The 26,827-nt window shown below is 53.4% G+C and overlaps 11 protein-coding genes and 1 non-coding gene across 12 annotated transcripts; 9 read left to right on the forward strand and 3 right to left on the reverse strand.

Moving 5' to 3' along the window:
• Window positions 1-199: 199 nt before the first annotated feature.
• On the reverse strand, window positions 200-2,870 carry CONPUDRAFT_122422 (cytochrome P450; the record flags this gene model as incomplete). Its single annotated transcript, XM_007769581.1, has 17 exons — window positions 200-250; window positions 301-471; window positions 526-641; window positions 689-744; window positions 799-873; window positions 926-940; window positions 996-1,020; window positions 1,079-1,235; window positions 1,286-1,341; window positions 1,399-1,801; window positions 1,859-1,994; window positions 2,054-2,066; window positions 2,125-2,184; window positions 2,243-2,279; window positions 2,332-2,361; window positions 2,431-2,501; window positions 2,555-2,870. 17 exons carry the CDS (start codon window positions 2,868-2,870, stop codon window positions 200-202), a joined length of 1,788 nt encoding a protein of 595 aa, XP_007767771.1.
• Window positions 2,871-3,451: 581 nt separating this feature from the next.
• CONPUDRAFT_81574 (uncharacterized protein) lies at window positions 3,452-5,360 on the forward strand. Its single transcript, XM_007769346.1, has 2 exons — window positions 3,452-5,171; window positions 5,224-5,360. Exons 1-2 carry the CDS (start codon window positions 4,585-4,587, stop codon window positions 5,225-5,227), a joined length of 591 nt encoding a protein of 196 aa, XP_007767536.1. The 5' UTR covers window positions 3,452-4,584; the 3' UTR covers window positions 5,228-5,360.
• Window positions 5,361-5,763: 403 nt separating this feature from the next.
• On the reverse strand, window positions 5,764-8,964 carry CONPUDRAFT_164638 (uncharacterized protein). The gene is made up of 4 exons (XM_007769583.1): window positions 8,781-8,964; window positions 8,675-8,731; window positions 8,054-8,602; window positions 5,764-7,995 (listed from the first exon to the last, which is right to left on the reverse strand). The coding sequence occupies exons 3-4, from the start codon at window positions 8,060-8,062 to the stop codon at window positions 6,181-6,183; spliced, it is 1,824 nt and encodes a 607-aa protein (XP_007767773.1). The 5' UTR covers window positions 8,063-8,602; window positions 8,675-8,731; window positions 8,781-8,964; the 3' UTR covers window positions 5,764-6,180.
• Window positions 8,965-9,246: 282 nt separating this feature from the next.
• CONPUDRAFT_89456 (PRTase-like protein) lies at window positions 9,247-10,413 on the forward strand (the record flags this gene model as incomplete). Its single annotated transcript, XM_007769584.1, has 9 exons — window positions 9,247-9,477; window positions 9,560-9,628; window positions 9,691-9,756; window positions 9,815-9,853; window positions 9,912-9,963; window positions 10,015-10,097; window positions 10,155-10,211; window positions 10,260-10,336; window positions 10,401-10,413. The coding sequence occupies 9 exons, from the start codon at window positions 9,247-9,249 to the stop codon at window positions 10,411-10,413; spliced, it is 687 nt and encodes a 228-aa protein (XP_007767774.1).
• Window positions 10,414-10,608: 195 nt separating this feature from the next.
• Window positions 10,609-10,730, forward strand: CONPUDRAFT_t52. Its single transcript has one exon. It is a non-coding gene; the product is annotated as a tRNA-Leu (tRNA).
• Window positions 10,731-11,037: 307 nt separating this feature from the next.
• On the forward strand, window positions 11,038-13,443 carry CONPUDRAFT_164640 (uncharacterized protein; the record flags this gene model as incomplete). The annotated part of the gene is made up of 2 exons (XM_007769585.1): window positions 11,038-11,696; window positions 11,755-13,443. Exons 1-2 carry the CDS (start codon window positions 11,100-11,102, stop codon window positions 13,441-13,443), a joined length of 2,286 nt encoding a protein of 761 aa, XP_007767775.1. The 5' UTR covers window positions 11,038-11,099.
• Window positions 13,444-13,965: 522 nt separating this feature from the next.
• CONPUDRAFT_164641 (uncharacterized protein) lies at window positions 13,966-15,502 on the forward strand. Its single transcript, XM_007769586.1, has 7 exons — window positions 13,966-14,067; window positions 14,137-14,364; window positions 14,429-14,672; window positions 14,736-14,883; window positions 14,952-15,035; window positions 15,093-15,324; window positions 15,372-15,502. The coding sequence occupies exons 3-7, from the start codon at window positions 14,647-14,649 to the stop codon at window positions 15,398-15,400; spliced, it is 519 nt and encodes a 172-aa protein (XP_007767776.1). The 5' UTR covers window positions 13,966-14,067; window positions 14,137-14,364; window positions 14,429-14,646; the 3' UTR covers window positions 15,401-15,502.
• A 180-nt stretch (window positions 15,503-15,682) lies between these two features.
• CONPUDRAFT_164642 (uncharacterized protein) lies at window positions 15,683-17,235 on the forward strand (the record flags this gene model as incomplete). Its single annotated transcript, XM_007769587.1, has 7 exons — window positions 15,683-15,823; window positions 15,898-16,149; window positions 16,216-16,380; window positions 16,456-16,472; window positions 16,525-16,672; window positions 16,730-16,813; window positions 16,872-17,235. 7 exons carry the CDS (start codon window positions 15,683-15,685, stop codon window positions 17,157-17,159), a joined length of 1,095 nt encoding a protein of 364 aa, XP_007767777.1. The 3' UTR covers window positions 17,160-17,235.
• A 439-nt stretch (window positions 17,236-17,674) lies between these two features.
• Window positions 17,675-18,037, forward strand: CONPUDRAFT_152823 (uncharacterized protein; the record flags this gene model as incomplete). The annotated part of the gene is made up of 1 exon (XM_007769588.1): window positions 17,675-18,037. One exon carries the CDS (start codon window positions 17,675-17,677, stop codon window positions 18,035-18,037), a length of 363 nt encoding a protein of 120 aa, XP_007767778.1.
• Window positions 18,038-18,400: 363 nt separating this feature from the next.
• Window positions 18,401-21,173, forward strand: CONPUDRAFT_164643 (uncharacterized protein). Its single transcript, XM_007769589.1, has 12 exons — window positions 18,401-18,648; window positions 18,707-18,963; window positions 19,022-19,571; window positions 19,631-19,671; window positions 19,733-19,829; window positions 19,888-20,090; window positions 20,147-20,235; window positions 20,294-20,460; window positions 20,516-20,604; window positions 20,668-20,682; window positions 20,734-21,032; window positions 21,080-21,173. Exons 1-11 carry the CDS (start codon window positions 18,462-18,464, stop codon window positions 21,025-21,027), a joined length of 1,989 nt encoding a protein of 662 aa, XP_007767779.1. The 5' UTR covers window positions 18,401-18,461; the 3' UTR covers window positions 21,028-21,032; window positions 21,080-21,173.
• Window positions 21,174-21,546: 373 nt separating this feature from the next.
• Window positions 21,547-23,269, forward strand: CONPUDRAFT_164644 (uncharacterized protein; the record flags this gene model as incomplete). The annotated part of the gene is made up of 8 exons (XM_007769590.1): window positions 21,547-21,562; window positions 21,617-21,715; window positions 21,777-21,895; window positions 21,962-22,366; window positions 22,423-22,575; window positions 22,635-22,838; window positions 22,893-23,056; window positions 23,111-23,269. The coding sequence occupies 8 exons, from the start codon at window positions 21,547-21,549 to the stop codon at window positions 23,184-23,186; spliced, it is 1,236 nt and encodes a 411-aa protein (XP_007767780.1). The 3' UTR covers window positions 23,187-23,269.
• Window positions 23,270-23,789: 520 nt separating this feature from the next.
• CONPUDRAFT_143538 (cytochrome P450 monooxygenase pc-2) lies at window positions 23,790-26,687 on the reverse strand. The gene is made up of 18 exons (XM_007769591.1): window positions 26,652-26,687; window positions 26,257-26,599; window positions 26,133-26,203; window positions 26,036-26,065; window positions 25,943-25,979; window positions 25,829-25,888; window positions 25,762-25,774; window positions 25,558-25,693; window positions 25,108-25,504; window positions 24,995-25,050; window positions 24,789-24,945; window positions 24,706-24,730; window positions 24,636-24,650; window positions 24,509-24,583; window positions 24,399-24,454; window positions 24,227-24,342; window positions 24,002-24,172; window positions 23,790-23,951 (listed from the first exon to the last, which is right to left on the reverse strand). Exons 2-18 carry the CDS (start codon window positions 26,570-26,572, stop codon window positions 23,901-23,903), a joined length of 1,782 nt encoding a protein of 593 aa, XP_007767781.1. The 5' UTR covers window positions 26,573-26,599; window positions 26,652-26,687; the 3' UTR covers window positions 23,790-23,900.
• Window positions 26,688-26,827: the final 140 nt, after the last annotated feature.

Genomic DNA, 26,827 nt, shown 5'->3' on the forward strand with positions numbered 1-26,827 from the left:
TTCTTATACGCCCTGTACATGTCAGAAGCCTACCGGGTCCCGACTGCCTATGCAATTTCCTCGCTCAAGCCATACAGGTGAACATCCGAGTCGAGTGGAGAGGATCAACCATCATTCGATCACAATGACGGAGATAATGTACATGAAAAATGGGACCAGTTCGTGAAGAGTGCGGGAAGTGTATATTTCGAGCGAGCGATTAAGCCGTCTCGGCATGGTTCGCCTCGCCCATTCTTACCCAAAGACCACCCTAACGAAAAGTCAGCTACCTCGTATAGAAAAGCGAACAAGCCTCCATACCTCGGCATACGTGGTTAGGCTCATCCTGAGCATAATCTTCTCCACCGACTTGCGACCCTCCGCCTTGGCCCAGTCAGCCGGTGGCATTAACTGGATATCCTCGGCCAGCTCGATGGTCGAAAACGCTTGGAGGAGCTTGATGAGGAAGAACGTCGATTCGTTGTAGGCGAACTGATGGGAAGGTATGAGTCAATTCGAGATGGGACCAAAGTGCAAAGATCGTACCTGTTGGCCGATACAAATACGCGGGCCTGCATTGAAAGGCAGGAAGATGAAAGGGTTCGGTGTAAGATACTTGTGGAGACGCTCGTCAAGGAAACGATCGGGGTCGAAGACCTCGGCTATAGCAGCGTGAGATGGATAAGTGAGCAGATGTACGGGAACATACCGTCAAGGCCCCATAGGTCCTTACGACGATGCATCAGGTAGACCGAGTATGGAGTGCTAGGAAAACAACTGTGAACTCCCGGGACGGGATGCGACAGAAACAGAGCATACCGAGTGTTAGCAGGAATGTAGATAGGAGGCTTGCCGTTGATGCTAGGCCAAACTACAGGTTTACTGCCAGTGGACCTGCAACGAATGTCAATAGCAGCGTTCTTTTCAAAATAGATATTATGCATACCGTAAGTTGAAAGGGCTGCAAGAGAAAATAGTAAGTATAAGCATGTTGTAAATATGCGCGATGGACTTACGCTGGAGGATACAGGCGGAGGACCTCTGAAACATAGCAGTCAGGCAGACCATACAGGCAAATGAGATCAATAAACCGACAAACCATTCAGGAATGCACGCATGTACTTCATATCCCGCATTTCCTCTAAAGTGGGCCTTCGAGAAGGACCCACTTTATTCAGGACTTCTTCACGAAGACGCCGCAATATATCTGGATGCTGCGACAGCATGTAGACAGCCATCGTCAGTGTGCCTGCAGTCTGTCCAGCATCTTCAATACACCGTTTGTTAGTGACTGTGAGCTACGCACTGTGTCTCTGCCCGCAATCATGATGTTGAAGGTTTCATCGCGAATAAGCTTATCGTCTGACATTCAAGTCTTGTCAGTCCCACGTGAGGGTAGGAAAGGGTACTGCGGCTCACCCTCAGTGACATTGACAAGGTAGTCAAGGAGCGTATCTTCATCTGCAACTTTCCCCTTCTCCCGTACCTGACCTAGTCCCTTCTCTTTCGCCTCACGTTTCCTTGCAAGGGCATCTTTTACTACCGGCTCAATGAAGGCGTTGCACACGTCCATGTGCTTTTGTACCTCATCTGCCCAGAACTCACGTAGACGCCATGCCGAGCCATATGTCATGCGAAAAACCGTCGCAACCTGGCTCTCCAAGAACGCCTGTGCGAAGACGTTGGCTGGGTGATCCTTGGCAGCCGAGGTAGCAGCGAGCGGAGAATTAGGTGGGTAGAGGAGTCCGGCAGAAAGCGATTGGAGGTCTTTGCCGAAGAGGAACTCGGTGGCCGAGTCGAGCGTGAAGCGGGAGACCATGTCCTGACGAAATTTCATGTTGTCATGCGACTGAAATGAGCACACACAAGGCAAAAATACCTGGAAATCAGCCGGATGCCCCTCTCTCAAGCGGGCCCTAGTCTGAGCAATGGCGTCGTCCGCGTGCCTTTCGAAGTTGTCGAAGTGACTGATACGATCCCTGCTGAAGAACGGCTTTGTCATAGATCGGTGGAACCTGAAAAAAGTGACGGTTAGTGAGTCTTGGCTTAGCTATTTACGGCGGATACTACATACTTCCATGTATCTCCTGCATGAATCAGCAGTGAGCTAGAAGCTAGCATGAACGTAAATTACAAAACACTGACCATCCGAGTTAAACACCCCTGTTCCCAGCAACGACTTTGAGGAATCATACACCGCATCTCCTAGGGTTTCATGAGGTTCCATGATGTTTGTACGCTACTTTTTTTTGATATGGTTTACCTTTGAAGTGCGAACTGAACTGTGTTGCAAGCATAACCTGATAAGAGTAAGGTAAGCATCGAAGAGCTCGGTACTACATGATGACTGACCTTGATATACTCTGGTTCTATAGTTTCAATCTAGTCAAAAAAAAAAGCGATGGCGGTTAGGAGCGCCAGACGCGCTCAAACATTGACGTTCTAACGCACCCTATTTTCCCACAGAATCCGCGAGTTCATCGTATTCCCAACAGCCTCAAAGTCAGCCTTGGTGACTTCACCTGTGAAATGTGTAAGTAGGTAGCTCACGGAATAGATAAGCGGCAGCACTAACCAATGTACCCAGACGTGAAGCTATAAGCAAGCGCTCCGAGTTTATCGATGGCTCCGGGGAGCTTGTACGGGACGACGGGGGCCAAAACCGCGCCCCTCGCTGCTGCGGCACGAGCGTCGCGGAAGTCTGCATACAGGAATGCGAGTATGAAGGACGCCGGAAGAGACAAAACACAAGCAGTAACAGTGATCCAGGCGGAGAGAGCAATCTGCTGGTGCTCCTGGAGGAGCCGTAAAGCCACATATGTGGCAGCAGGCAGAACAAGAAATCGAGGGGTGTTCCGGAAGATCCAGACAAATCCTGGCGGTATGGCCATGGTGTGGGCGAGCGCGAAAGAATTCTGGGACGAAAGTGAAGTCGTGCGGGGTATATGTATCGATTCCGCCAAATCGCGACAGAAAGAAGGACACCGTGAGACGCCCTATGTCATAGAACACACGCAACGAGCGCCGCTGTGCCTTGTCCACCTTCATGTTCACCGAATCAGCATTACGCAAACGGGACCCGACATTGCCGACGGACCGACGTTCCCTCGGCCAAAGTCAGACCATATACTTATGACCAAGTGATGCCTTCACTTCTATGAGAGAAAGTATACATCCGTTGTGGTGAATCCACCCCTTTAGAAGCCTTCAAGTGTCGACTCTCCTCGAAAGCTAATTGGCTGAGGTAGATGATATGGCACAGCAACGTCAGTGTTCGTGCACGTCCTTGCGCCGTGAATTCCTGGAGACGAAGGACTTCGGGCGTCAAAAGAGAGCAGCGACCCGCGTAAAACAGCTGCATAAAGGAGACCACTTATTCTTGGCTTAAGTTGGAACTAGCACCGGAAATCAATGCACGTGACTGTTGCACGGCAGTCCAGCGTGAGCTGAGCCCACTTCAATCTGTCTCCCTCTTAACATGGCGTCCTTCTCTTTTAGCCTGCGAGGCTACGTCGCACTGGCCATATACACTATCTTCAGACTACATCAATTCGGACTACTCCCAAACCCTTTCCAATCCTATTACCGTTTTACTCCAGTGATGCAGCTTCTTGTCAATGCGCTTCACTGTCTTGCATCATTAGTTCTAGCAGTCGAGATTCTCCTCGACTTTTTTGCATCACCACCGCCAGAGAGGATTCCACAGGAAGGAAACACGGATCCACTGGCATCTGAGGAGACAGTTCGCTGGTGGAATACGGTGACTAACGGGTTGGTTCAAGGGAAGGTGTGTGGCGCGTTCGTAGACATCTGCCCCATGTTGATGGGAGATCCACTCAGAAGCGTCACTTTCCCGGAGCGTTCGTTGAAGACCCATCTACCCTCGCCAGTAATCAAGACGGTGCAGATGCGGCTGCCGACTCGTTAGACTATGGATCATTTTCCTCACCTATGCTATTCCATCGTTCCCCGCCCTATCCATCCTTCATCATATCTTCATATTCAGCGCAGGTCTCTCCTGTTGTTCCCAGCCAGCAAACGTGCCGCAGCGGTGACGCCCTCGAGGAGAAAGAGAGCAGGGCGCATATATCCAACATCTCGGCCGACTCAAGAGAGCCGCCACTAGAGACGTCCCCGAGTAGCTTCATCACCGAAGCTATCTACAAGTTCATATTGGCGAGGACGTCTACTTCTCACAGTCGAAACAGGGCATCGGACAGCTCGGCAGACGAGCTCGATATCGCAGCCCATTTCCTTCTCGCTTCAGCATCCACATCCATGCCTTCGCCTTCGGCGCTGGGGATACAGCTAGAGGTCCCACGGACTTCGGAGGGCGTCGACGAGAACACGAATATGGCTAGATCGTCTTCCTTCGTCTTATTGACGCCATGCAATTCCGCTCTAGATCTGGATAACTCCCTCGAGAGGGTTGACGGGGATACGTCAAAGCGTGTCATCGAGCGTGGTATCAAAGCAATTCTAGAGGCAGTGGACACAAGTCTGGAGAGAGCGGCGGGCGACGATAACAGCGTCGGGAGCGGATCTCGAGGAAATCCAGATTGCGGAGAGGAGCAGTGTGAGCAGTCGAGGATATCTGACACAAGCATGTCGCCGACGCGGATGTCGCTGGCTCAGCTGGTTCGGGCAATTAAAGCGACGAGGGCTAACGATACTCGAGAAAACGATACTTCTGCCGCTCTGCCGAAGCTCGCCAAGCTTCCGCCTAGCTTCGTACCTCGAGCGCTCTTTATGGCACCGGCGGGAGATCTAGCGGAGACGTCTACAGGTGGCCGTGTCGCCGAGAATGGGAAGGAAGTCTCGGAGGGCCACAGTTCATCTGCGGCGCCACCTGGAGGCGTAGATGTACCTGTCCGCCTCCCTCCTCGACCGCCAGCTCTACCGGCGACGAGCGCGCATCGTCCATCTGCGTCCGACACATCCGCCATGCCGATGTCCTACACTTCCTACCCACAGCTAGTGAACCACGCAGCGCGATGGGCGCCTCCGCCTGTTCACCCGCATCCGATGGGCATCCAGCCGCCTTTCCCGCCTCACCTAGATCATCCCATGTTCCAGCCCTCGATGCAGCCGGGTGGACTGTACGCAGCAGCTGCGATGCACGCCCACAACATGAGCTGGAACGGCCCTCAGGGGTACAACGCGTTCCCACATCCTTATCCCCACCAGCAGCACTATCAGAACTTGTATCAGCTCCAGCAGCAGCAGCAGCACCATCTAGCGCACCTAATGCGGATGCAGACCGGGTTCCCCGGCGCGACAGCCGCGATGTGCTTTCAGAACTACAACCCCCCTTCGCGGCTGGGCGTTCCTCCTGCCAGCGGGACTACTCCGGTTCCCCCGCCTATTCCAGAACATGCGCCTGCGCCTGGCGAGGGGACAGGGACGCTGCCCGGCCACCCTTTTCTACCGCATATGGCCTCGTTCTCGCCCGAGCTAGCCGCCGCCGCAGCCACGGCCAACTACGCGTCAGAGGTACAGGACGTGAAGCTCCCGCAGAAGTGGAACGGCGTCGACCCTTTCGTGTCCTTGAGATGGCGGGCCGACGTGGAGCGCGAGTGGCTCGCGGGCGTCAGTATGCCAAAGACTAAGCCCAAGGCCGAGGCTGAGCCGAAAGCCGAGTCTGTCGTACAGCCAGACGGCGCCAGGGGCGAGGGCGAAGGCGAGGGTGAAAGCGAGGGTGAGAAAGACAAGAAGGGCGTCCCGGTGAGGCATGTCGTCCTGCGCGAGCCGCGCAAGAGTCAAGTGAAGAGGGGTGATGTGGGTGTTATTGGGGACCGGAAGCAGTATGCAGTTGCGTCTTAGGGGGGTGTAGACGTAGGCGCCGCAGGTCGCCAGCTCGATGGGGGTTACGGTCATTTTCTTGGAGTGTTTACATTTCTATAGCCTTAGGTTTGTCATTCATACGATAGTGTTGTATCAGTACCACAGATTAGCCACAGAGTTCACGAGGTGAGCCATACACGATGTGATGTTATCATTGAAGAAAGGCAGTGGTTTTGTGAGCGAAGGGTATCGTGTCGAGTATACACGTTAGAAGAGCGAGCGGTACAGCGGCCGTAGAGATACAGGTACACGGATAGCATCGGATATAGAGCAAAGAAGCAGACAGGCAGATAGATAGACATTCGAAGCAACCATCATCCGATGAAGAGTAATACCGCCAGCCCTCGTACGCATAGGTCAGACCATCGCAGCCACCCACTCGCTCCCCGGCCGCGCCCTCGCGACGAGCGGGACGACTCTCACCGTGCTGTTGTTGGTGTCCCGCGACCGCGACAGAGACTGGGACTGCGACCGTTGTATCCCGACCCAGAGCCTGAAGTCCTCGTCCGTACGCAGCGCCGAGCCGCGCGGATCAGCGCGGTCCGTGCTCAGCGCGTAGTGTCTGCTTGTTCTGGCGTATAGCTCGGACAGGAGGTCGTGCAGAGAGACGGTGAGGGGCAGGGTGAGGCTCAGAAGGGTGTTAGAGGGCAGGAGGAGAAGGGCGAATTCGAGGGCGGGGGTGGGCGCGGGCGCGGGTGCCAATGCCAGCGCTGAGAGAGGCCCTGATACAGATGCGGACGCGGAAGTAGAGGTAGATGACGAGAGAAGCGCTGTAGAAGGCAGGGCAGAGACGGACTGCGCGAGGATGAGAGAGTCGCTCTCGCGGAGATGTGTGCCGAACGAGGTACCGGTGGGCGCGAGCGTGGACGAGGGCGTGGGCGACGTGGGGCTGCCGCCGCTGTCGTTATAACGAGGCATAGAGCAAGGACTACCGCTGCTGCGTCTGCGTCGGCTGCGTCGGCTACGGGGCGAGACGGGCGCGAGAGAGGGAATGCGTGGTGGCGGTTCGCGCGGAGGCGAGCAGGGCGGTGGGATGGTCCTGGGGGAGCGTTGTCTTCCTAGTGGTACGGGCTTAGCGTCATTGGAGGTTTTGACTTGAAGGGTGTTCGTGGGCTCTCGGAGGAGCGAGTAGGAGGTAAGAGAGAACGCCGATATGAGCTCGCCGACGGGCCTTGGGATTGAAGGTGACGAACTTTCCGGAAAAGGTTCACGAGGGCGAGACGGCGATGGCGAAAGCGAGAGATGCGACGAGCCGCGGGGGAGAGAGAATCCGCGAGGCAAAGGAAGGGGTTGTTCGTTGGCAGGTACAGGCGACAGACGGACAGAAGGATCTCGAGACGGAGTAATGACAGACTTCCGAGCCTCAGGCAGCGAGAAGGAAGACGAGTCGCCCCGTTCATGAGAAGTTCTCATTGCCCTCCGACGAGACAGGTTAGATGCGCGAGCGGCAGGACTCAGACCATGGCTAGGAGAGAGCACAGATGAGGCGTAGCACGGAGAAACAGCAGCAGCAGCAGCAGCAGCAGCAGCAGCACGCAGAGGAGAGCCAACGGGAGTACCAGGATCAGAAAAAGGGTTGTAGTCCGCGATAGTATCCACAATATCCACAACGGAGTTTCTGGTAGCCTTGGTGGGCGTTTCCGAGCCCAACCTGCCGGCGAGCACGTTCGCGCGCATGAGCTCGTCCAACAGCGCCGTCAGCCGGGGGCCGTGCTCGGATGGCACGGTCGAGACGCGGTGCGATCTGGAATTAGCAGGGCTCGTCATCGTCTTTTCCTCGGACACCTCCATGATCGGGGACATTGGACCCATCGCCGTATTCGGTCGGGACTGCGGGAAGCCGCCAGAGCATGAAGAGGTGCGCTTTTCGTCGTTCTCCTCGGTGTTGCTAAGGCCTAGAGAAGCGCGAGAGCCACTGTAGCCCCTGTCCGTCCTACGCGCGAGTTTTTCGGCGGAGGGAGAGGGGTCCATCGAGGGTGGCACGAGGTAGGTCAGGCCGCGCAGGTTGCCATCCGAGCATTCGGGGCCGAAGTACATGCCATTCTCGGGGGCGTATGCCGCTTGCACCGCGAGCCGAGTCAGCCGTTCGCGGTGGGGGTTGACTCTCGAGCGGGCGGGTACAGGCAGATGCGCCGAGAAGTGGGTCTGGGAGTCTATCGATGGTTTGTGTGCCTTATGGTTTTCCCGTAGAGATGAGTTAAGTAGTGAAAGAGGGAGCCATAGCGCTTACCTTGGACATTCCAAGAGACGACAACGAGCGGGACAGTCGCGGATACCGGCCCAGCTCGCCACGCACGCTCTCAGATGGCCTGCGTGGACCCGGCCTGTTTGTGTGTGAATACTCCCTGAACGTGTCCTTCCGCGTGAACCATGGATCAGTCGCGCGAAGCGTCGTAGCGAACAGTGAAGGCGCCAGCTGCTTGCACTCTTTACCGTGGTTTGCTACGGGCAGAATCCACGAGAAACCTTGCGCGGCGCGCAAGGTACCGCGCGATCCCGACGATTTGCGTGCGGCCTTGGCTCGGGCGGCGGCGATGCCAGGGAGGAAGAGCGGGCGGAGGATGGAGCGCCGCTTTTTCTGGACCTTGCGGCGGGCGTAGAAGAGGTAGCCGACGGAGAGGGTTGTGACGACGCATGCGACGAGGCAGATGACGATGATGGCGAGGGCGGAGATCTGGGCGGAGCGGGCGTCGGTGTCTCGGTTGTCTCTGTGGACGGGGGCTGCTGAGTGCGTGGGTGAGGGTGCAAGTGAGAGTGCGTGGTTTGAAAGGAGTGTGGGCTGCATTATAAAGCACAAATGAGTGTAAGGGGTGAGTGAGCAGAAAGTGGAGATGGGGGGATGATCTCGTACCGTGCAATGCACATCTTTAGGTGTCCTAGATTTCGACCTAGACTAGGCGGCTGGTCGCTGTGTTTCGGTTCAAGCTACTGAAGACCATGAAGGGACAGAAACGCACCAAGCTGGCGTCGTCAGAGAATAAATCAGTCCACAAGCTAAGATGACATGGAGATTGCATAGGTAACATCCCTCGAAGATTACCCTCGCTGACTAGGTTAGTCAACAGACCTTTTCCAGGACAGGAAGGGGCTGGGTGACGTATCGTGTTAATATTTGATAGTAGGCTGTCATCTTGAAGTGGCTGCTAGAAAGGCACTATAATGTGACCTCAAACGTCACTTAAGGGTATACTAGTGTACTTACCGGACGAGGATGTGGTGGTCAGTGGAAAGACTAACATGCACTGCCACATGGCGCTTAAGCGATGTTGTCAAGATCCGGAGTCGACTTGTCAAATGATCGAATTGATTTGCATCCGAAGCGGTTTGTTGGGCGTCTATCTGCCTAAAGTCATCCCCTGTCGTCTGCCGTCACCACGTTCCTCTCTCCTCTCACTCTCCTCATCGAACTCCTCAGCCTCAGCAATGGCTGCAATCACCGCATCACCAACATCGCAATCCAGCCCCGCCTCTCTCCCGCCTTCGGTCTTCACGCTGCCTCACACAGCCCAGCTCGAGGCGCTGTATACCATCATTCGCGACAGGACGACATCGCGCGGCGACTTCTTGTTCTATTCTGATCGTGTGATCCGCCTGCTCGTCGAGGAGGGGCTCAATCACCTCCCGGTTGTACCCAAGACGGTCGAGACACCTGTGGTGAGTCCGTATTTGATCGCTGTACATCAGTATTCGTGCTCTGCACGCGGTGGTGCGCTCATCAACATATGCACGGCTTTAGGGGGCAACATATAATGGCGTTGGGTTCGAGGGGAAGATATGTGGTGTGTCCATCTTACGTGCTGGAGAGGTGAGCTTGTGTTATAATGCGAGTGTTCTCTGTATATGCTGAGGCTGATAGTGGTGCTGTAGGCGATGGAGGCCGGTCTCCGCGAGGTGTGCCGGAGTGTGAGGATAGGCAAAATCCTTATCCAACGCGTAAGCGCACGCTTCAATTCTGTGTGCTCATCCATGCCTTACCATATTGCGTGCCTAGGATGAAGAGACCGCTCTTCCGAAGCTGTTCTACTCCAAGGTACGTCTTCTCGACAGGACCTACAGGCCCTCCGAGGCTGATGTGCTGCTCTTCATAGTTGCCAGAGGATATTGCTCAGCGATATGTGCTGCTTCTCGACCCAATGCTCGGTGCGTGTTTGATGCTCTCTATACCGGCGCGAGCTCATAGCTCTCTTGCAGCTACCGGAGGCTCTGCGATAAAAGCAGTCGAGGTTCTCAAAGATCACGGTGTATCGGAGGAGCGAATCATCTTCATCAATTTGGTGCGCTATTACACCATGTAAAACCACTCGTTCTCTGACGTTCACCTGTATTTGTAGATTTCGGCTCCTGAAGGGCTAAAATCATTCTGCGGCAAGTTCCCAGCGCTGCGCGTGGTAAGACCTTCCCTCGCTTCTCAACGCATACTATTAACAATACGATAGATCACGGGGTGGATAGACAAGGGCCTTAACGAGAAGGCGTACATTATCCCCGGGCTAGGAGATTTTGGTGAACGCAGGTACGTGCCCCTCTTACTGGAACGGATAAGCGCAGCTAAACCAACCTGTCATGACGTCGCCCAGATACTGCGAGTGATCGGGGACTCGGGATGTGACCTAGGATAATTATAAACACTGTAGCCCCATCTTCGCCACTTCATTCACGCATTCTGTTGCGCACTCTTAGCATGTACACTTCCTTTATACCAATGTCAAGGGCTTCGTGTGTGGTGACATCCACTGATGCTAGTACAGGCAAGCTATATACGTACTGAATCCAACACGTGCATCTGGTGAGATGGCCGAGCGGTCTAAGGCGCCAGACTAAGGATCAGTTCGCACTGCGAACACATCTTGTACTCATCCGAGGCAATCTGGTCCGAAAGGGCGTGGGTTCGAATCCCACTCTCATCACATCTTTTTGCGCTTTTTTGCTTTCTTTCTTGCGGAGAGTTGTATCCGGCAATCGCCGGGCGATTGAGGCGCATTGGTTGTGCCTGGTGAGTTCCTTCGCATTTGTCAGCTATCCTTTATTCGATAATTCCCCATGAGTCAATGGGCCTTCCATCGCCACATTCGGGTCTTCAAAGGCCCTCAGCGAGCTAAAAGATGAGTAGCGAGAGAAGGGAACTCAAACCAACTACTTATGTGGCGGGCGCGTGATCCGAATTCCGAATGCGCGCGTTGGAGTCGACGCGACCTGCGTTCATTCACTCTTTATCTTCTCCACATTCCCCATCCTCTCGTTTCTGTACATACTATTTCGCATGCACACCCTCCTTTATGGCCACTATCTTTAATGCTTCCTCTCCTTCTCAGTCACCCATACCTTCCTCTCCGGCGGTCCCGTTCACAGCGCACAACCAGCTCTTGCTCTCGTGCGCCTGCTTCGCCTCGCTCGCCCTCATCTCTACCATCACCGGGTTCTTTCTGCACAACAAACGAAGGCGGCGCGTGAATGTGGACATCGAGGCTCAGCATCTTCCAAACACACCCCTCGAAGCATCCTTTTCAACTATCTTGGCTCCTCCGCTCACGCCAACACCGTTCACACCAACTCCATTCACGCCGACTCCGCCAAACCGCCAGTCGATCTTTGGATCGTCTTCTCCACGCCCGGGATCTCCTGCTAGGGGAAGGGACTCGCCGTCCAAACCGCGTTTCTTGTCAACCACTGTTTCTGCTGTGGACCCGTGCTTCCGAGACTCGGACGCTGCGTTGGTAAGGCCGAGGCTGAGACTTGGATCCGTGAATGCGCGTGGGCGGAAGGGCGATGTAGACGCTCCGAGAATGAGACCCATGTTGAGGCTGGGGCTGGACGATATGGATGCGGGGTTGTGGGCGAGGGAGGCCAGCGTGAATCTGGACGATGTGTTTGAGGTGCGTTCGTCTTTTCTATGCTGCAACGGCTCTTGGTCAAGTCATGACGCGCCCGCAGGTGTCGTCTCCCGCTTTATGGGAGGGCCATGACGACTTTCCTCCGCTGGCACTGCCGAAAAAGAAGGAAGCGCGCGATCGAGTGCGGCGATATGGTCTCGTCGACATCGCCGTGTCGATCGAGTACAGCACCGACGACGGGAGCCACGTCCGACTCTCGATGAAGGCCTCGTGCTCGGCAGAGCATATACAGAATGCACTGATGAAGCTCATCGGCGCCACGCGGCGGTCGCACTCCTCGTCGAAGGCCAAATCGCCCATACCCGCAGAACCCACCATTGCGCCGGCTTCATGCTCCGCTGCCAGTGCCAAATCCGGGCCGAGGCCGCGGCCCCGACCGCGTCCGCTGAGGTCCACACCGCAGCGCCGCTTCACGGACGATCCCAACACGTGCCAGAGCGCATCTATGCCCTGCCCGCGCACGAACTCGCCGCTGACGGTGTCGTTCGTGTGGCCCATGCCGCGGGGCGTGTCGCTCCCGCTGTTCTCGCCGTCGCTCACGCATGCGAACATGCAGATGTGCGGGTGCCGGAGCTTTCTGTCTATGGACGACGAGGACGAGCGCGACGGCGGCAGCGGCGGTGGTGAGCCGGCGTCGACTGTGTTCAATAAGCTTGTCAAGGGCACGCGGCCGGGCTTGGGCAGGATGCGGGCGTTTGCTAGATCGGATTTGGGCGAGAAGGCGGGCGCTCAGAGGTATTGTATTCTTGGTGCGGGGTCGGTCTCTGGCGTTTCTTCTGGTTGTGGGTACGATAGGTGGGTGTCTAGGACGGGTGGGACGATTTCTGCTTCTGCGACTGTCGCCACTGTGCAGACGCCTCGCGTTCCGTTTATGGCTCTACCGAGGCTGTCGATGGTGGTGGAGGACGACGAGAGTCTACGAGCGCTGCAGCTGCGAGAACGTGTGTCGGTCGACGATACGACAAGAGCTCAGACTGAGAGTGCTCCTGGTGTATCTTGTTTCTCCGTGTCTTGCGAAGGCGACTGCGAACGACTTATGGATAGTACTTTCGCTCAGGGCTCTTGCGAACGGTCTCTGCCCATATTGTCTGTACCTGGCGGTGGAAATGGCGACTCTCCGGATCTCCCCTCGATGATACAAGCTGCTCTCGAGGAAGATATCGTCTCAGACTTTCGCAAATCACCCCAGGCCACGAAACGTCTATCTTTGTCTGCGTCTTCGTCTCTGCACTCGTCTCTCCCTGCCTCGAAACTAGCCACCGATTTTCTCCGGACTTTGGATATCTCCTCTAGCGAACCTCTCGCGCCGCCCAATCCAGCACCCTGGCCTCAGTTCGTAACTCTAAAGCTGCATCTGTCCTCGAGCCCGGACGTACTCAACGTCAACGTACCCGAAAACATGTCGCTCGGCTGGCTTGGCTCTAAGGTGCTCTCCAGGCTGAAGCGCGACTCCTGTCGGGACGACTCTGTCGTAGATCCGGAGATGAGCTTGATTTCGGACTCGGAATCGAGCTTCAACTTGGGCAATACAAGCTCGAACGTGAGCTTCAAGCTGAGCGCGCGCGCGAGCGGCGCACTCGGGAGCTGTAGGCGGACGATCAGCGAGGAGCAGTTTGGGGTGTGGCTCCGCCAGAAGGCTGGGAAGGTCAGAGGGAGACATGGGGCTGTTTCGGCGTATATTACGGCGGAGATGGGGGCTGTTGCTGGGGTGGGGGGCGATGACGAGTGAGGGCGTGAGGGTGAGGACTTTGGGGGCTCTGAGGGTGGGCGCGTGCGGTTTCTTCTCTTTTTGTCACAGTTTATTTCCTTCCTGTCCTATGACACGTCCACTCCTTTCAGCACCACGTCAATATACATAGCACATCCTATCAGATCTCGTTCTGAAGAGACCGCATCTGGTCACGAGCCTGGCAGAACTTGACGCGTTTCACTCTTGACCGCACGATATGTTTTCTCATCAGAATATGACTCGTCCCTCACAAATGGGGTCTGCTTCTGAGTTCGTTTCAGGGTCGGCCACGTGTGGGCGTACGACGGTAATTGCCCTTCTCATTTGGCGACGCGTTTCGTAACACGCTCGGGGCGCAGCGCGATTCCCCAACAACGCCCTCCGAGATGCGGCTTCCCGTCTTTCCTTCTCTTCTTTCAACTTGCCCCCCTAAGCTGTACTTCTCGCTAGCGATACTTCCTTCCTGTTATCCAAGCGATGAGGTCAAGTGGACTGCAAGAACGCTTGAATGACGGTCCGAGTATGGACGCGTCGCGTCTCTTCAAGATCGCGGTCGACGCGTCGTGCGCGCCTGGTGGGACTCAGAAGTATAAAGACTTATTGGCGGAGAATGAGATGCTCAAGGTGAGAATACCATACATGAATACTTGAATACGCGGTTTGAGTTCTGACCTATGCGGTGTGGCTTCCTAGGCATACGCGAGAGAGTTCATAGAAGAGCGAGACGCGGAGATGGCTGCCCTCGAGAAAACACTGGGGAAGACAAAGGACGACAAGGCGCAGCTCCGGATACGCGTCGCTGTGCTGCAGAAGCAGCTCGCGAAGGTAGGGAGAGAGAAGGAGAAGGTGGAGAAGGAGAAGACGGCGCTCGAGGAGCGGCTGGGGGTGTGCGAGAGGGAGCGGATGACGTTTGCAGAACAGGTGCGTGCGCGTTCTTGTCATGCTATATACGACTTGTTGAGATACTGACTTGCGTGCGTTGGAGGTAGACGAAAAACTTCCTGGCGCTTTCTTCGCAGCTGGAGAAGGACGCTGTCTGGATCAGAACCGAAGCTCTGGCTAGACTTGCCAGTCCACCGCGGATGGAACCTTACTTCCAACCTGCTGTTTTCAAGTTCAAAGATAGTGCAGAGTTGGCCTCGAACGTGAGAGAGGTACGTTTCGCGCGCAAGACTGTTGTGACCCCTTCAAAGGTCTTCATATATGTCGCAGGAACTCGAAAGGCAGACGTAGGTCCTCTTCAAGTCTTGCGAGTTTGCTTATAGCCCAGTTCCTTATGTCTTGTTTGTCAGCGTAGTGTTGGTACATCTACCACCACGGGATCTCCCGGTCCATATGCCACTCGATGCGTATGGGCAACACGGATACTGGTTCGCTCCAGCCAACCCACCCCCTCCAGATATGCAGTTTCACCTACTGGCTGAGGGTGCTCCTGACCAGGTACGCCATACTATCAGGGACGTCTACATGACGTCTAGAGCGTATGCTCATGAATATCTGTGGCACAGTGGGCCTATCTTGGCTGTTTTTCAAGCAGTCCGTTCGTAGGCGGTGACATGTCCATCGCGGAATGGTCGTGTCTCGACTTCGCCGTAAGTACCATAATCACACCATTGGCTGCTATCCCTCCACTGATGTCCCGCCTGCAGACACAGCACGCATACTGCCAGCGTCGAGCCGCCGAGAGCGTGGCCCAGGGCAAGGCAACGTCGGCGGATGCTGAGGGGGAGGCGCTGACATTGCGGCGAAAACACGACACGGGTGAGATGCGCGTGCCGTGCTTCTATTTACGCTGTGTCGGGTTTAGCATGGCGCTCCACGAGGCGCTGCGGGCGTGCTTGCCTAGTACGCCGATGACGCCCGACTTGGTCTTTGGTGTGGGTCAGTCGTATGCTCCAAGATGGGCGAATATGCCTGACAGTGGATAGTGGCCGCTCAAGCGCTCATTCTTGATTGAAGTGTGAAGTGAGGCAGCGATGGTTTTGAGGATTTGTCGTTGCTTTGTTAAATTGTATGCATATCTGTATTTGGGTCTAGAGAGACCGAATAAAGTTTAATCTACTCAGCAACGTGTCTATACGTCTTCGATGATAAACAAACTTCTTCAGGGCTTAACCTGTTCAAACTTGTAAAGAACCTTCCTGACAAAACGGCAACAAACACCATAAAGGGTAGGCCTCTCCTTATCTTCTTCTGCTCTTACCTCCACCTGCACACGCCAGTGGCACTAGTCTGAACGATGCTTGAATCTCTGGATGAACGATTGAAGGATCACCCGATAGACGCGTCGCGCATGTTAAATCTCGCAGCGGACGCGTCTCATGGGCACGATGTAACTCAAAAGTACCTCCAAGCACAAGCAGAGATTGAGAAACTCAAGGTACGATCTCCACTTGCCATTCCGAGTGCCAGGCCGAAGATGCATACACTTGACATTATGACATGCTCCTCTAGGCTATGATGCAAGAGCTCCAAGACGGTCAAGTCGAAGATTTCATCTCCACATTACGTGATCATACGAAAGAAAACGACGAGGAAAAGAAGGGCCTGCAAAAGGAGCTGAGCAAGGTCAAGAAGGAGAAAGGCGACATGAGGCGACGCGTTGTGGCGTTAGAGAGGCAGCTTGAGGAGGTGCAGACGGAGAAGGTGCAAGTCTCCAGAGAACTTCTGGTGTGTGATGAAGAGCGAAGGACGCTATCAAAACAAGTGTGTTGGCTGCCTGTGTCTAATTTACAGATCAGTCAAAAGAACTGACGCGCATGGCGAGAACAGGCTGAAAGCTTTGTGGCGCTTTCCTTGCAACTCGAGAAGGATGTGGTCTGGATTAGGTCTGAGGCGCTTGCAAGGATGAATCCTCCGCCTCCGATCGATCCCTCTTTCCGTCCCATTGTCTATCAGTTTAAGGATGTCGCTGAGGTGGGCACGAAGATACCAGAGGTGAGTTTGTGTAACGAATGCAGTCTCCTATCATTGAAAGTCGTTTGAACGTGTTTTTGTCGTACGCCACTGCAGGAGTTCAAGAAACAGAGGTTGATACTTCTCCGTATCACCCTACATTGTAGCAACTAAGAAGTTCAACAGGGCTTTCTTCGTGCCACTTCCTCCGCGGGCGCTTCCTCTGCATATGCCACTGGGCGCTTATGGAGAACACGGTTACTGGTTTGCTCCGCCCATCACGCCACCGCCAGATGCTTGGTTCCATCTGCTTGTAGAAGGTGCCCCTGAGCAGGTGAGCTGTCTGTATGATAATTTCAGCGCAGGAAGCGAGTGGTTCTGACTTTTGCAGTGGACGTATCTGGGACAATACGTTAGCAAACCATTCGTCGATGGAGAGATGTCGGTCGCCGAGTGGCTGTGTTTGGACTCTGTTGTAAGCACAGCCCACTATCTGATAAGCCTAGGGAACCAAATATTGGACATTATTGCAGACAAAAACTGCGTACTGCCAACGCCTCGCCGCTGAAAACAAGGCAAAGAATCAGCTGAAGAATGCGGATGTACTAACTATACGGCGAAAACATGATATCGGCGAGATGCTCGTCCCTTGTTTTTATCTGCGTTGCATAGGCTTCGATATGGCTCTCCATGGCGTGCTGAAGGCGTGTTTGACCAGCACACCTATGACACCCGAAGCTGCTAGTACCGGCTCTGAGCAAACATACGCGCCGCGATGGGCCCATATGAGCGTTGCCTCTGATTCAGTGGCTGGTCGTTGACTAGAACATACTGACAACGCGTACCACTAGATGTGGCAATTTATCTAGATTTTAGGAGATGTTTCGTGAAAATTTGATGCAAATATCATTACCAGAATTTCTTGGTGTGTACCCGAGACTAATGAAGGCTAACCTAAGCTCGACAAGTCTGGTGTATGCCGCCGAGGCTCATCGGCGGTTTGGTCTTCCGCTGCTCGCGATTGCACTCTCTGACACTGCATGTTGACTGCATGCTTGCTGTACAATCTCAGTGGGGTCAGTTCATCCGAATAGGCGCTTAAACTAGGTCTATAAATATAAATGGGGCACACGTTGCTGTGCGCGGCGTTCCAAACACTTTCTTCCAGATTCTCTCGTCCCATCAGCTGAATCATATAAGTAAGACCAATACATGGCGAGCACAAGTGCGTTCTAGGCCCCCAAACTTCTTTCATCCCTCACTTCTTCACCCGACGTCTGCGATGGATTCAGATTTTAGCAGTGATGATGAAATTTGGCGGAGGTTGTCAAAAGAGATGGCCCGTCGTAGTGCGGAGTACGACTCTAACGAGCGCAGGCCGTTCTCCGAGTGTCTTCCCGGAACACGTGTCGAGCTTCTCGATACGTTGGAGCAGGCGCTGACGAAAAAGAGTATGCAGATACCCGAGGAAGGACGCCGGATGATCCCAGGAGGCCGCGTAGAAGTTCAAGGGAGCCAGGAACACGCGATAGCGGACCGAAAGATCGTAGGGCTCTTCGGAGACTCGGGCTCGGGGAAGTCAAGTGTTGCCTATTCCACAGCTGAGCGACTCCGGAGCCAGCATCGGCTAGCCACCACATTATCTTTCTCGCGGAAACGCTTCTCTAGAAGCAACACCGACTACGTCTTCCTCACTTAAGCTCAGTGTAAGATATCTTCTCGAGAGCCGGTCTGAGTCCGTGAGGCACAAGAGTGTAGAGATCAAAGCTAGCGAGAGTTGGGCCCATCGGCACCACTAGCGGTCTGAGAGGAGGAATTCGAATGTAAAGAGAGAAGGCTAGTAGAACAAACGTGCAAGCTGGGCGTCAAATGCGCAGAAACGCATCCATGGCTATCGGATGTTTTATACACGTCTTTCGCGCATTGCATCCGGGCGCTTGTACTGCGCTTGTGCGATTTTTTTTTTGCTTCCGATCACCTTAAGTTATGTCGGTCTCTCTTGTTATGACACGGGTAATTAATTGTTCAGTTCTAGACAATGCCTGTCATTGCGCAACCATGTGTGCATTTGAAAGCAACCATCCTCGTTTTTGTGCGCAAACCACCTGCGTCTCTCCCTTTCCATGCCTTTCCGTCCTCTGCCTCAGCCACCTGATTATAACTCTGGACCGTCTGATTTCCTAGAGCTGCAAGATGTCTCAACGTACGCACCAGAGCGGCATACTTACGTACAGCGCTTCAGTTCATGGAGTAACAGTGAGGAGACGCAGTGCTTGGACGATAGTAAGAGCATGGTGACAGACAGTGAAGGTGAGTCCTCTGGTTTTTGGGATAAATGCGGTGGACTGAGCAACCCGTGGCTTCACAGATGAAAGCACACCTGTCGCCCTTCCGTTCCTCCCTTCTTCCAGCACAACACTACAAACCCCGAGTACGACACTTGGTTTCTCAGCTCGACACATCCATCAGTTATCCCATGTGCTCCATGGCCTCCTTGTCATCCTACATCTCATTCTCCTGGGCGTGTATTCCCATCATCTCGAGCATCGTACGGTGTTAGCATACACCCAGCAAAGCCAGGTTTGGACAACGGTGCTGAGTGCATCTCTGCAAGCATTTTACGTCGTGAGTTGTCTTGTGAGTTGCATACTTCACTCTGACCTCACGAACCCCCTTTGAGTAGATATATGCGTCGCTCCTTGTCGTATTCACCCAAAAACTCGGTCTACTCCATAACCTTCAGCGACGACAAAGCCTTACCACCATGGCAGACGTGTCGGACGCCTGGGCAGGTCTAGGTTCGGCATTTCTTGGGCTCTGGCACCAGACAAAACTGCCAGTATCTGTCGGAAGCACCATAGCTGTGACGTTATACCTTCTATGCGTGTTGGTGCTGCACATTGCATCATCAACTATCATGCAGCTCGAAACGTTCAATGGAACTGTGAATGCGTCCGTGCCTACTAGGCTGCACCTCCCATCAAACTTCTTCGCTGTTGCCCAGGGCACCGGGTACACGCCGTGGCCGGTCGTTGACCAGTACCTATTTGCGAATGACACTATTGGCGCATACGCGTCTCAGCCAGGGTTGTCCGGGTCGACGTTGTACGATGTCTTGCCGTCAAGAACGAACGCATACACAGGGAGGACGCTCGTCAATTCGACTACAATAAACGCGACGTGTGGACTGATGGAAACCGTATCAGATTACGTTTTCCCTGGATTCACCCCTTGTGAGTGTTCGCTGGCTGCTTGGGATCCTAGTCAAGTCTGCTAACTTGTTGAGGTCTAGTTTTTGACCAAATCCAGGTACGCGGGCAAACATATGATGTGGTAAGAAAGGGTACCATTTGGGTCGCGTTATAGTTAACCCGATTTGGACCCGATTGCACAGTCCCCAGGGAAGGTCATGTACTGGCTCACTACGACCCTAGAAGACGCCGACTCAATCCAAAAATTCAACAGCCCTATCAACTACACGACTAAGTGCTGTATGTCAATTCTTGTATCGTCTCGTGTTCAAGTCTTTTATAATATATTTCGATGTAGCCGGCGCCGACGGCTCAATTCAGCAAAACTATACAACAGCAGTTGTACCTCTGTACCTTGCCGGTTGCTACGTTACCATGCAGAACAACACTGCTGCCTTGGACGCGTCTACGAACGAACTCCTTGAAGTGCCTTCAATGCAGCTTAGCTCGCCGAAGGCGTGGGATGCCTTTCCATTCAGCGTTGATGGCGCGACCAGCTTGGTAAGTGTTCGCATGTGCGTGTAAATAGTGTGGTGTTTGACTTGTGTCCTTGGTAGCCAACCCTCTTAAGACTGGATGACGCACCAGAGTCGCAGTGGTCCTTCACGAGCGCAAATAACACTGATCAGCTGACTTTACTGGACGTGTGAGCCTCTTCGTGACTTTTCTGTTGGGTGTCACGCTAATTGACGAGATGACGCTAGACACCTAACTCTAGGGTTGGGCACTGACCTTGTAAACCAAACATGGGCGCAGTTTTTAGCAAGCCCCCCTCCATGCAGTGAGATGAAACTCAACGCGAGCATATCGCTTGGCGCTGAGGAGTTTGAGACGATGATCGCCAATATGGTCGCGAGTATGATGTGGATAGGTGCGTTTTCATACCTGCAAGCAGTTTGAGAGGATGCGGACTTGACTGGGCATAGCTACCACCCAGATGTCTGACACGTTCGGATTCGAGATTGATTCTGGTAAGGCCTGGGTTGAGCAGAGCGTGCTTCAGATGAGATTAAACGTGAGCCTCTACTCTCCATTATTATGCTGATCGTTAGGCTAACAAATTATTGCTGCTCTCCAGATCAACGCTGTGCCCGTACGTCTGCACCTCGTATGTGACCCGTACATACCGCTGACACTATTCTAGCTCGTGTTTGCGTTCATCGCATCCGTCCTTATGCTTGCCCTTGAAATCCACATCGCGGGCTTCAAGCTCGCCGAGGATTCGCACATCAATCGGATAGGCATCCTCGAAGGTATCTGGCTAGCAGCGCGCCATCCGACGATGCGTAGCTGGGCCCGAAACGTCCAGATGCCTACGGTTGACGGGCTGAGGGCGGCGGGGCTTCATGAAGTATGTTTGGCGGAGGAGCTCAAGATTCTTGAGGCGGACGGTGACATCGGATTGGGTGGGCTTGGCAGGGATGGAGGGCCGGAATAAGGGTTGTGAGTGCTTCTTGTTGTTATTATACTGCTCTACTCAATCACTGTAGAGTGTAGAAGGCCATATATGTACGGGTACCTTGTTTCAATCCAACACGCAGCTACTAGCTTCGAGCGTTAAAGTCATCTCGTTGACTTCTTTCCACACTCTGAGATGCTACTAAGGGATGAAAGACCCACGCATCAACCAACGTTCGAGCTTGATGAAAGGTGATATTGCTTCGGTGTTCCCCCAGATATAGGTTTAATTTGCGAGGACTCGGACACCCGATTATTAGATAGAAGCGCGGCTCTTCGGGAAGCTGAAGTGCACGCACAATGGACATGGAAAGAAGCAACGGAAACATCCGTAGGTGTTGCTTCTAAACGGCGCTGATTGATATTGCCCTACCCTAATATATATCTACGCCTACAGATTCGCGGGAACGCGCACACGTTCCCCTCCCCACTTCTCCCTCACATCTGCGGATCCTTGACGTTCCTCCTTCAGCATACTGCCAAGTGACGTCAATTACCGATGCGTACTCGCACACGTAAGTCAATCCTTCAATTATTTGCACATTTCTCGAGGTTGATCTCATTCGCAGAATCCAAAAATGATGCAGAAGGGGCGCAACAGCACGCCTCGGACGCACAGACCCGCAAGCGCAAGAATGGGTCTGACTCCTGCCCCTCCGGCGATATAGGTAGGCTACGAAGATCACAAGCCTATTATCTCATATTGACGTGAAGGCTGTTTTCCCTCAGACGTTGAACCCAGGACGACACGGGCGGCGGCAAGAAAAAAGCAACGTCGGCTGCCGAGCATCATCGTTGTTTCCGACGATGACGCTGACCCCAGCGCGGCGGTAAACGATACCTCAGATGTACGTGCTTATCAGAACATGTGAGGCTCGGCCAGTCAAAATTAGCTTATTGACGGTGTCTCGTAGGGCATTGAAATTATCGCTTACCCCGGAACAGACCAGGCACCGGAGAACGACGAAACAAGGTGGCTCCCACACACCCAGCTTGTTCGTTCAAAGTCAGAAAGCAAAGGTTGTCCGCTCCCGATTCGCAGCCAATCTCGAGAGATACAGCGAGTCATCACGGATGGTCTGCGACTCGCTAGACGATGGTTTGTTTTGGGTGGCGGTGACTGCGACTGGGTTACGAGGGCGATCAAAGGTGACTTGACGGAAAGTTTCATGAGTCCCTTCGCATTTCATGGCGCGGATATGGTGTATCTTTCCGCCATGATCAGTGTTGCAAAGGAAAATGGCCTTACTGACAGAGGAGACGTTGTCGATCGACTTGAGAATGGATCCACCGACTACACTACGCCACTGATCACTTTTGTGCGCCTTGAATCACTGCGTTTATGTTGTCTTATACTAAATGTTGCTCTGATTAGGGTGCCGTACGCCTCAGAAAGTTCTGCACAGGCTTCAAAGCTGCTGTTCGACATGTGGTCTACCGTTGTCTTAGGCTGAACTCTATGACCAAGCGCGAGGTCTCTGCCCTGATTGACCACAGCAACTATATCTATCCTGCGGTTGAAAAGAAGGTAAAGTTTTGATTTATCCCCATTATCCTTATCTTACGCTGACAAGAGTTGAACATCAGTTTGATAAAACCAAGCCGTTCGAAAGTGAAGTATTAGCACAAGCTATCAGGGCAGCATTCTTTGTTCCCAAGACCTCGCAAAACCAAGGGGAACACTCGCTCGACTTGGGCTTGGTTCATGGCGACAACTTGATCTCATCCGACAGGACACGACGAAACGAACTTGAGGTGTCTCCTGGCATGCTACTGCTTGCAGCAGCCGCTGTATGTCTTGAACAAGCCTTCTCCTATCACACCGCTAATGCTGCACATCACTAGGTTGCAGCCGTACTTAATGACAAACTTGCCGGTGGATCTTCAGAGTTTTCTGGGCCACATTACGATTCCCTGTTCAAGGAACACCTGGTTTTGCTCGCTACGCTACGGAAGCTTAAGCCAGTTGCTTACCACAGGCTAATGCATGGGATTCTGATGAAGTGCCGGTAAGTCGGGGCATGTCACTTCCCGTGGAGAGTGTATCATGACAAATGTGCTAGGAGTGAGATGCCCATCATGTCTGGTCGATCCAATGCCCTCCTCAGCGATGTGGAGTGGGATTCGATTGTTGGGTGATCACAGAAGGGTAAAAGTGTAGCTAGGTCGTTTATGATGTGTTTAGCACGTACATATGACCCGACTGAGGTTTTATTGAAAGCACTACTCGATGGTCAATCAGCAAAAAAGCGAGGGCAATTATCGACAAGGCAAAGGCGGTGTACTTTTAACACACGCATAACGATTCACAGTTGAGCACCCCATGTCGTGGCAATGTCTGCACTTGCGAATGCTCTGATCAGAGCGCGCGATTGGACAGGGAAGAGCATCCGCTTCCAGACCCATTCCGTTGACAGTGGTCGTCCTGTTCATGAGAACGACACTGTTCGAGGAAAACTCGTCTGCTTACAGCAGCGGGCACTGCGGTGCGGCGAGCACCTTTCCATACATCTCGGTGACCCATACGAGGACACCCGGATCCGGCCTGGATGGTGAAATCGCTGCTGTACCCAAGGGAGTCGACGTCGAGGTTCGAAAACTGCATAAACATCTGTTTAAATGTGAAAGGCTGCTCCACCGCTCCTGTCAGACACTAGCACCTTGTAAAAAGCTTGGAAAATACCTATAATGGTATTTCCAACGGTATTTCCTCGCTTAAGCTACTACGGATAGACATCGAGTGGGGAAGTGGATCAACCATCATTAGATCATAACGCCAGAGATAAGTAATTTACATGAAAAAGTACGACAAGTCCATGAAGAGAGAAGGTGAATTATATTCCGCAAGAGCGATTAAGCCGTCTCGGCAGGATTCGCCTCGCCCATCCTTACCCAAAGACCGCCCTAACAAAAAGTCAGCTACCACATCTACAAAGACGAGCGAGCACCCGTACCTCGGCATACATGGTCAAGTGAGACCTGACCATAATCTTCTCCACCGACTTGCGGCCCTCTGCCTTGGCCCAGTCAGCCGGTGGCATCAACTGAACGTCCTCAGCCAGCTCGATAGTCGAGAACGTCTGGAGGAGCTTGACGAGGAAGAAAGTAGATTCGTTGTAGGCGAACTGATGCGCAGGTGTGAGCTAAATCGGGATGGGACCAACGTACAACAATCGTACCTGTTGGCCGAGACAAATACGCGGGCCCGCGTTGAAAGGCACGAAGATAAAGGGGTTTGGCGTAAGGTACTTGTGGAGACGCTCGTCAAGGAAACGGTCGGGGTCGAATACCTCGGCTATAGCAGCGTGAGATGGATAATCGAGCAGATGTATAGCACATGGGGGAACTTACCGTCAGGGCCCCATAAGTCCTTACGACGGTGCATCAGGTAGACCGAGTATGGGGTGCTGGGCAAACAACCATGAACTTCTAGGACGGGATGCGACAGAAATGAAGCGTACCGAGTGTTAGCAGGAACGTAGATAGGAGGTTTCCCATTGATGCCAGGCCAGACTACAGGTTCGCTGATAGTGGACCTACGACAAACATTAATGCCGATGTTCTTTCTATAGTAGATATCACGTTTACCGTGCGTTGAAAGGACTGCAAGAGTAAATGATGAGCATGGGCAACGGGTGTGTATACATGACGAACTTACACCGGAGGATACAGACGGAGAACCTCTGAGGTGCGTAACGGGCGGTTAGACCAAGCAACCAACGCAACGTGCCAACGACGTACCGTTGAAGAAAGCCCGCGTATACTTCATTTCCCGCATATCCTCTAAAGTGGGCCTCTGAGACGGACCAACTTTGGCAAGGACCTCCTCACGAAGACGCCGTAAGACATCTGGGTGCTGAGATAGCATGTAAACAGCCATTGTCAATGTGCATGCAGTCTGTCCACCCCGTCAGCATACCGCTTGTTATAGGCTGTGAACCACTCACCGTATCCCTGCCCGCGATCATGATGTTAAAGGTTTCCTCACGAATGAGTTTATTGTCTGGTGATCAACTCTTGTCAGTCCGCGCAAATGAATGAAAGGAAAGTGGAACCCCACCCTCAGTGACATTGACAAGGTAGTCAAGCAGCGTGTCTTCGTCTGAAACTTGTCCCTTCTCCCGGCCTGATCCCTTCTCCTTGGCCTCACGTTTCCTCATGAGCGCATCCTTTACAATCGGGTCGATGAAGGCGTTGCACACGTCCATGTGCTTCTGTACTTCGTCTTTCCAGAACTCACGTAGACGCCATGCAGGGCCATAGAAGAACCGGATAGCCGTTGAGATCTGGCTCTCCAAGAATGCCTGCGCGAAGACATTGGCTGGGTGATCCTTGGCGGCTGAAGTAGCGGCAAGTGGGGAGTTAGGTGGGTAAAGAAGGCCGGCAGAGAGCGACTGGACATCTTTGCCGAAGAGGAACTCGGTGGCTGAGTCGAGCGTGAAGCGAGATACCATGTCCTGAACGATTTGTCATGCAGGCGAAAGGCATAAGCATGAGACATGAAACGTACCTGGAAATCGATCGGATGCCCCTCCTTTAGACGTGCCTTAGTCTGAGCAAGAGCATCGTCCGCGTGCTTTTCGAAATTGTCGAAGTCACCAATGCGATCTCTGCTGAAGAATGGCCTTGTCACAGATCGGTGGAACCTGAATTGAGAGAAAAAGTAATCAGTTAGTAGCTCTCAATGCAGTCATTGACGACAGATATTACGTACTTCCATGTCTCTCCTTAACAATCAACGAGTGAGAAGCTAATATGAAAGCAACTCATGACAAACTAACCGTCTGCGTTAAATACCCCTGTGCCCAACAACGACTTTGCCGAATCGATCGATGATTCACCTATTTTCGTGAGACTTCAAAAAAGTAATGCATCAACTTAGGGTTTCAAATTACCTTTGGCATGTGAGTTGAACTGTGTCGCAAGCATAGCCTGCCAAAAGCGAGGTCAGCGTTCGATAAAGCGGCACCCTACGTTTGAGTTTTTACCTTTATATACTCTGGCTCTATCGTTTCAATCTAATATAAGCATGTAGGCGAACGTCAGGATATTTAGTAACGCTCAAACATTGACGACCTATCGCACCCTGTTTTCCCAGAATATCCGCGAGTTCATGGTATTCCCAACAGCCTTAAAGTCAGCGTTGGGGACTTCGCCTGCGATATGTGTAAACAAGTAGCTCGCTGCATAGACAAGCGATAGGACCCACCAATGTACCCAGTTGTGAAGCTTTTAGCAAGCGCCCCGACTTTGTCGATGGCTCCAGGGAGTTTGTACGGGGCCACGGGTGCCAAAACCGCGCCTCTCGCCGCTGCCGCACGAGCGTCGCGGAAGTTTGCATAGAAGAATGAGAGTATGAAGGACGCCGGAAGGGATAAGATGCAGGCAATGACGTTGAGCCAGGTGGGAAGAGTAAGTTGCTGGCGCTCGCGAAGGAGCCGTAAAGCCACATATGTGGCAGCGGGCGGAACCAGGAACCGAGGGGTGTTCCGGATGATCCAGACAAATCCTGGTGGTATGGCCATGGTGTGGGTGAGTGTGAAAAGGAGATCCTGAAAGACAGTCAAAGCCGCTCAGTGTATATATAGAGAGATCACACCATACCACGACACAAAGAAGGACACCCTGAGACGTCCCTCACAGAACACACGCAGCAATGCCGCTGCGCCTTGGCCATCTTCGACGAATCAACATTACGCAAACGATGCCGGAGGATATTGTCGGCGTGGTGACGTTCCCTCCCCGGCCACCGAAGTAGACAATTCACCTATGGCCTCCTA

The sequence above is a fragment of the Coniophora puteana genome (assembly GCF_000271625.1).
Source record: "Coniophora puteana RWD-64-598 SS2 unplaced genomic scaffold CONPUscaffold_5, whole genome shotgun sequence".
NCBI lineage: Eukaryota > Fungi > Basidiomycota > Agaricomycetes > Boletales > Coniophoraceae > Coniophora > Coniophora puteana.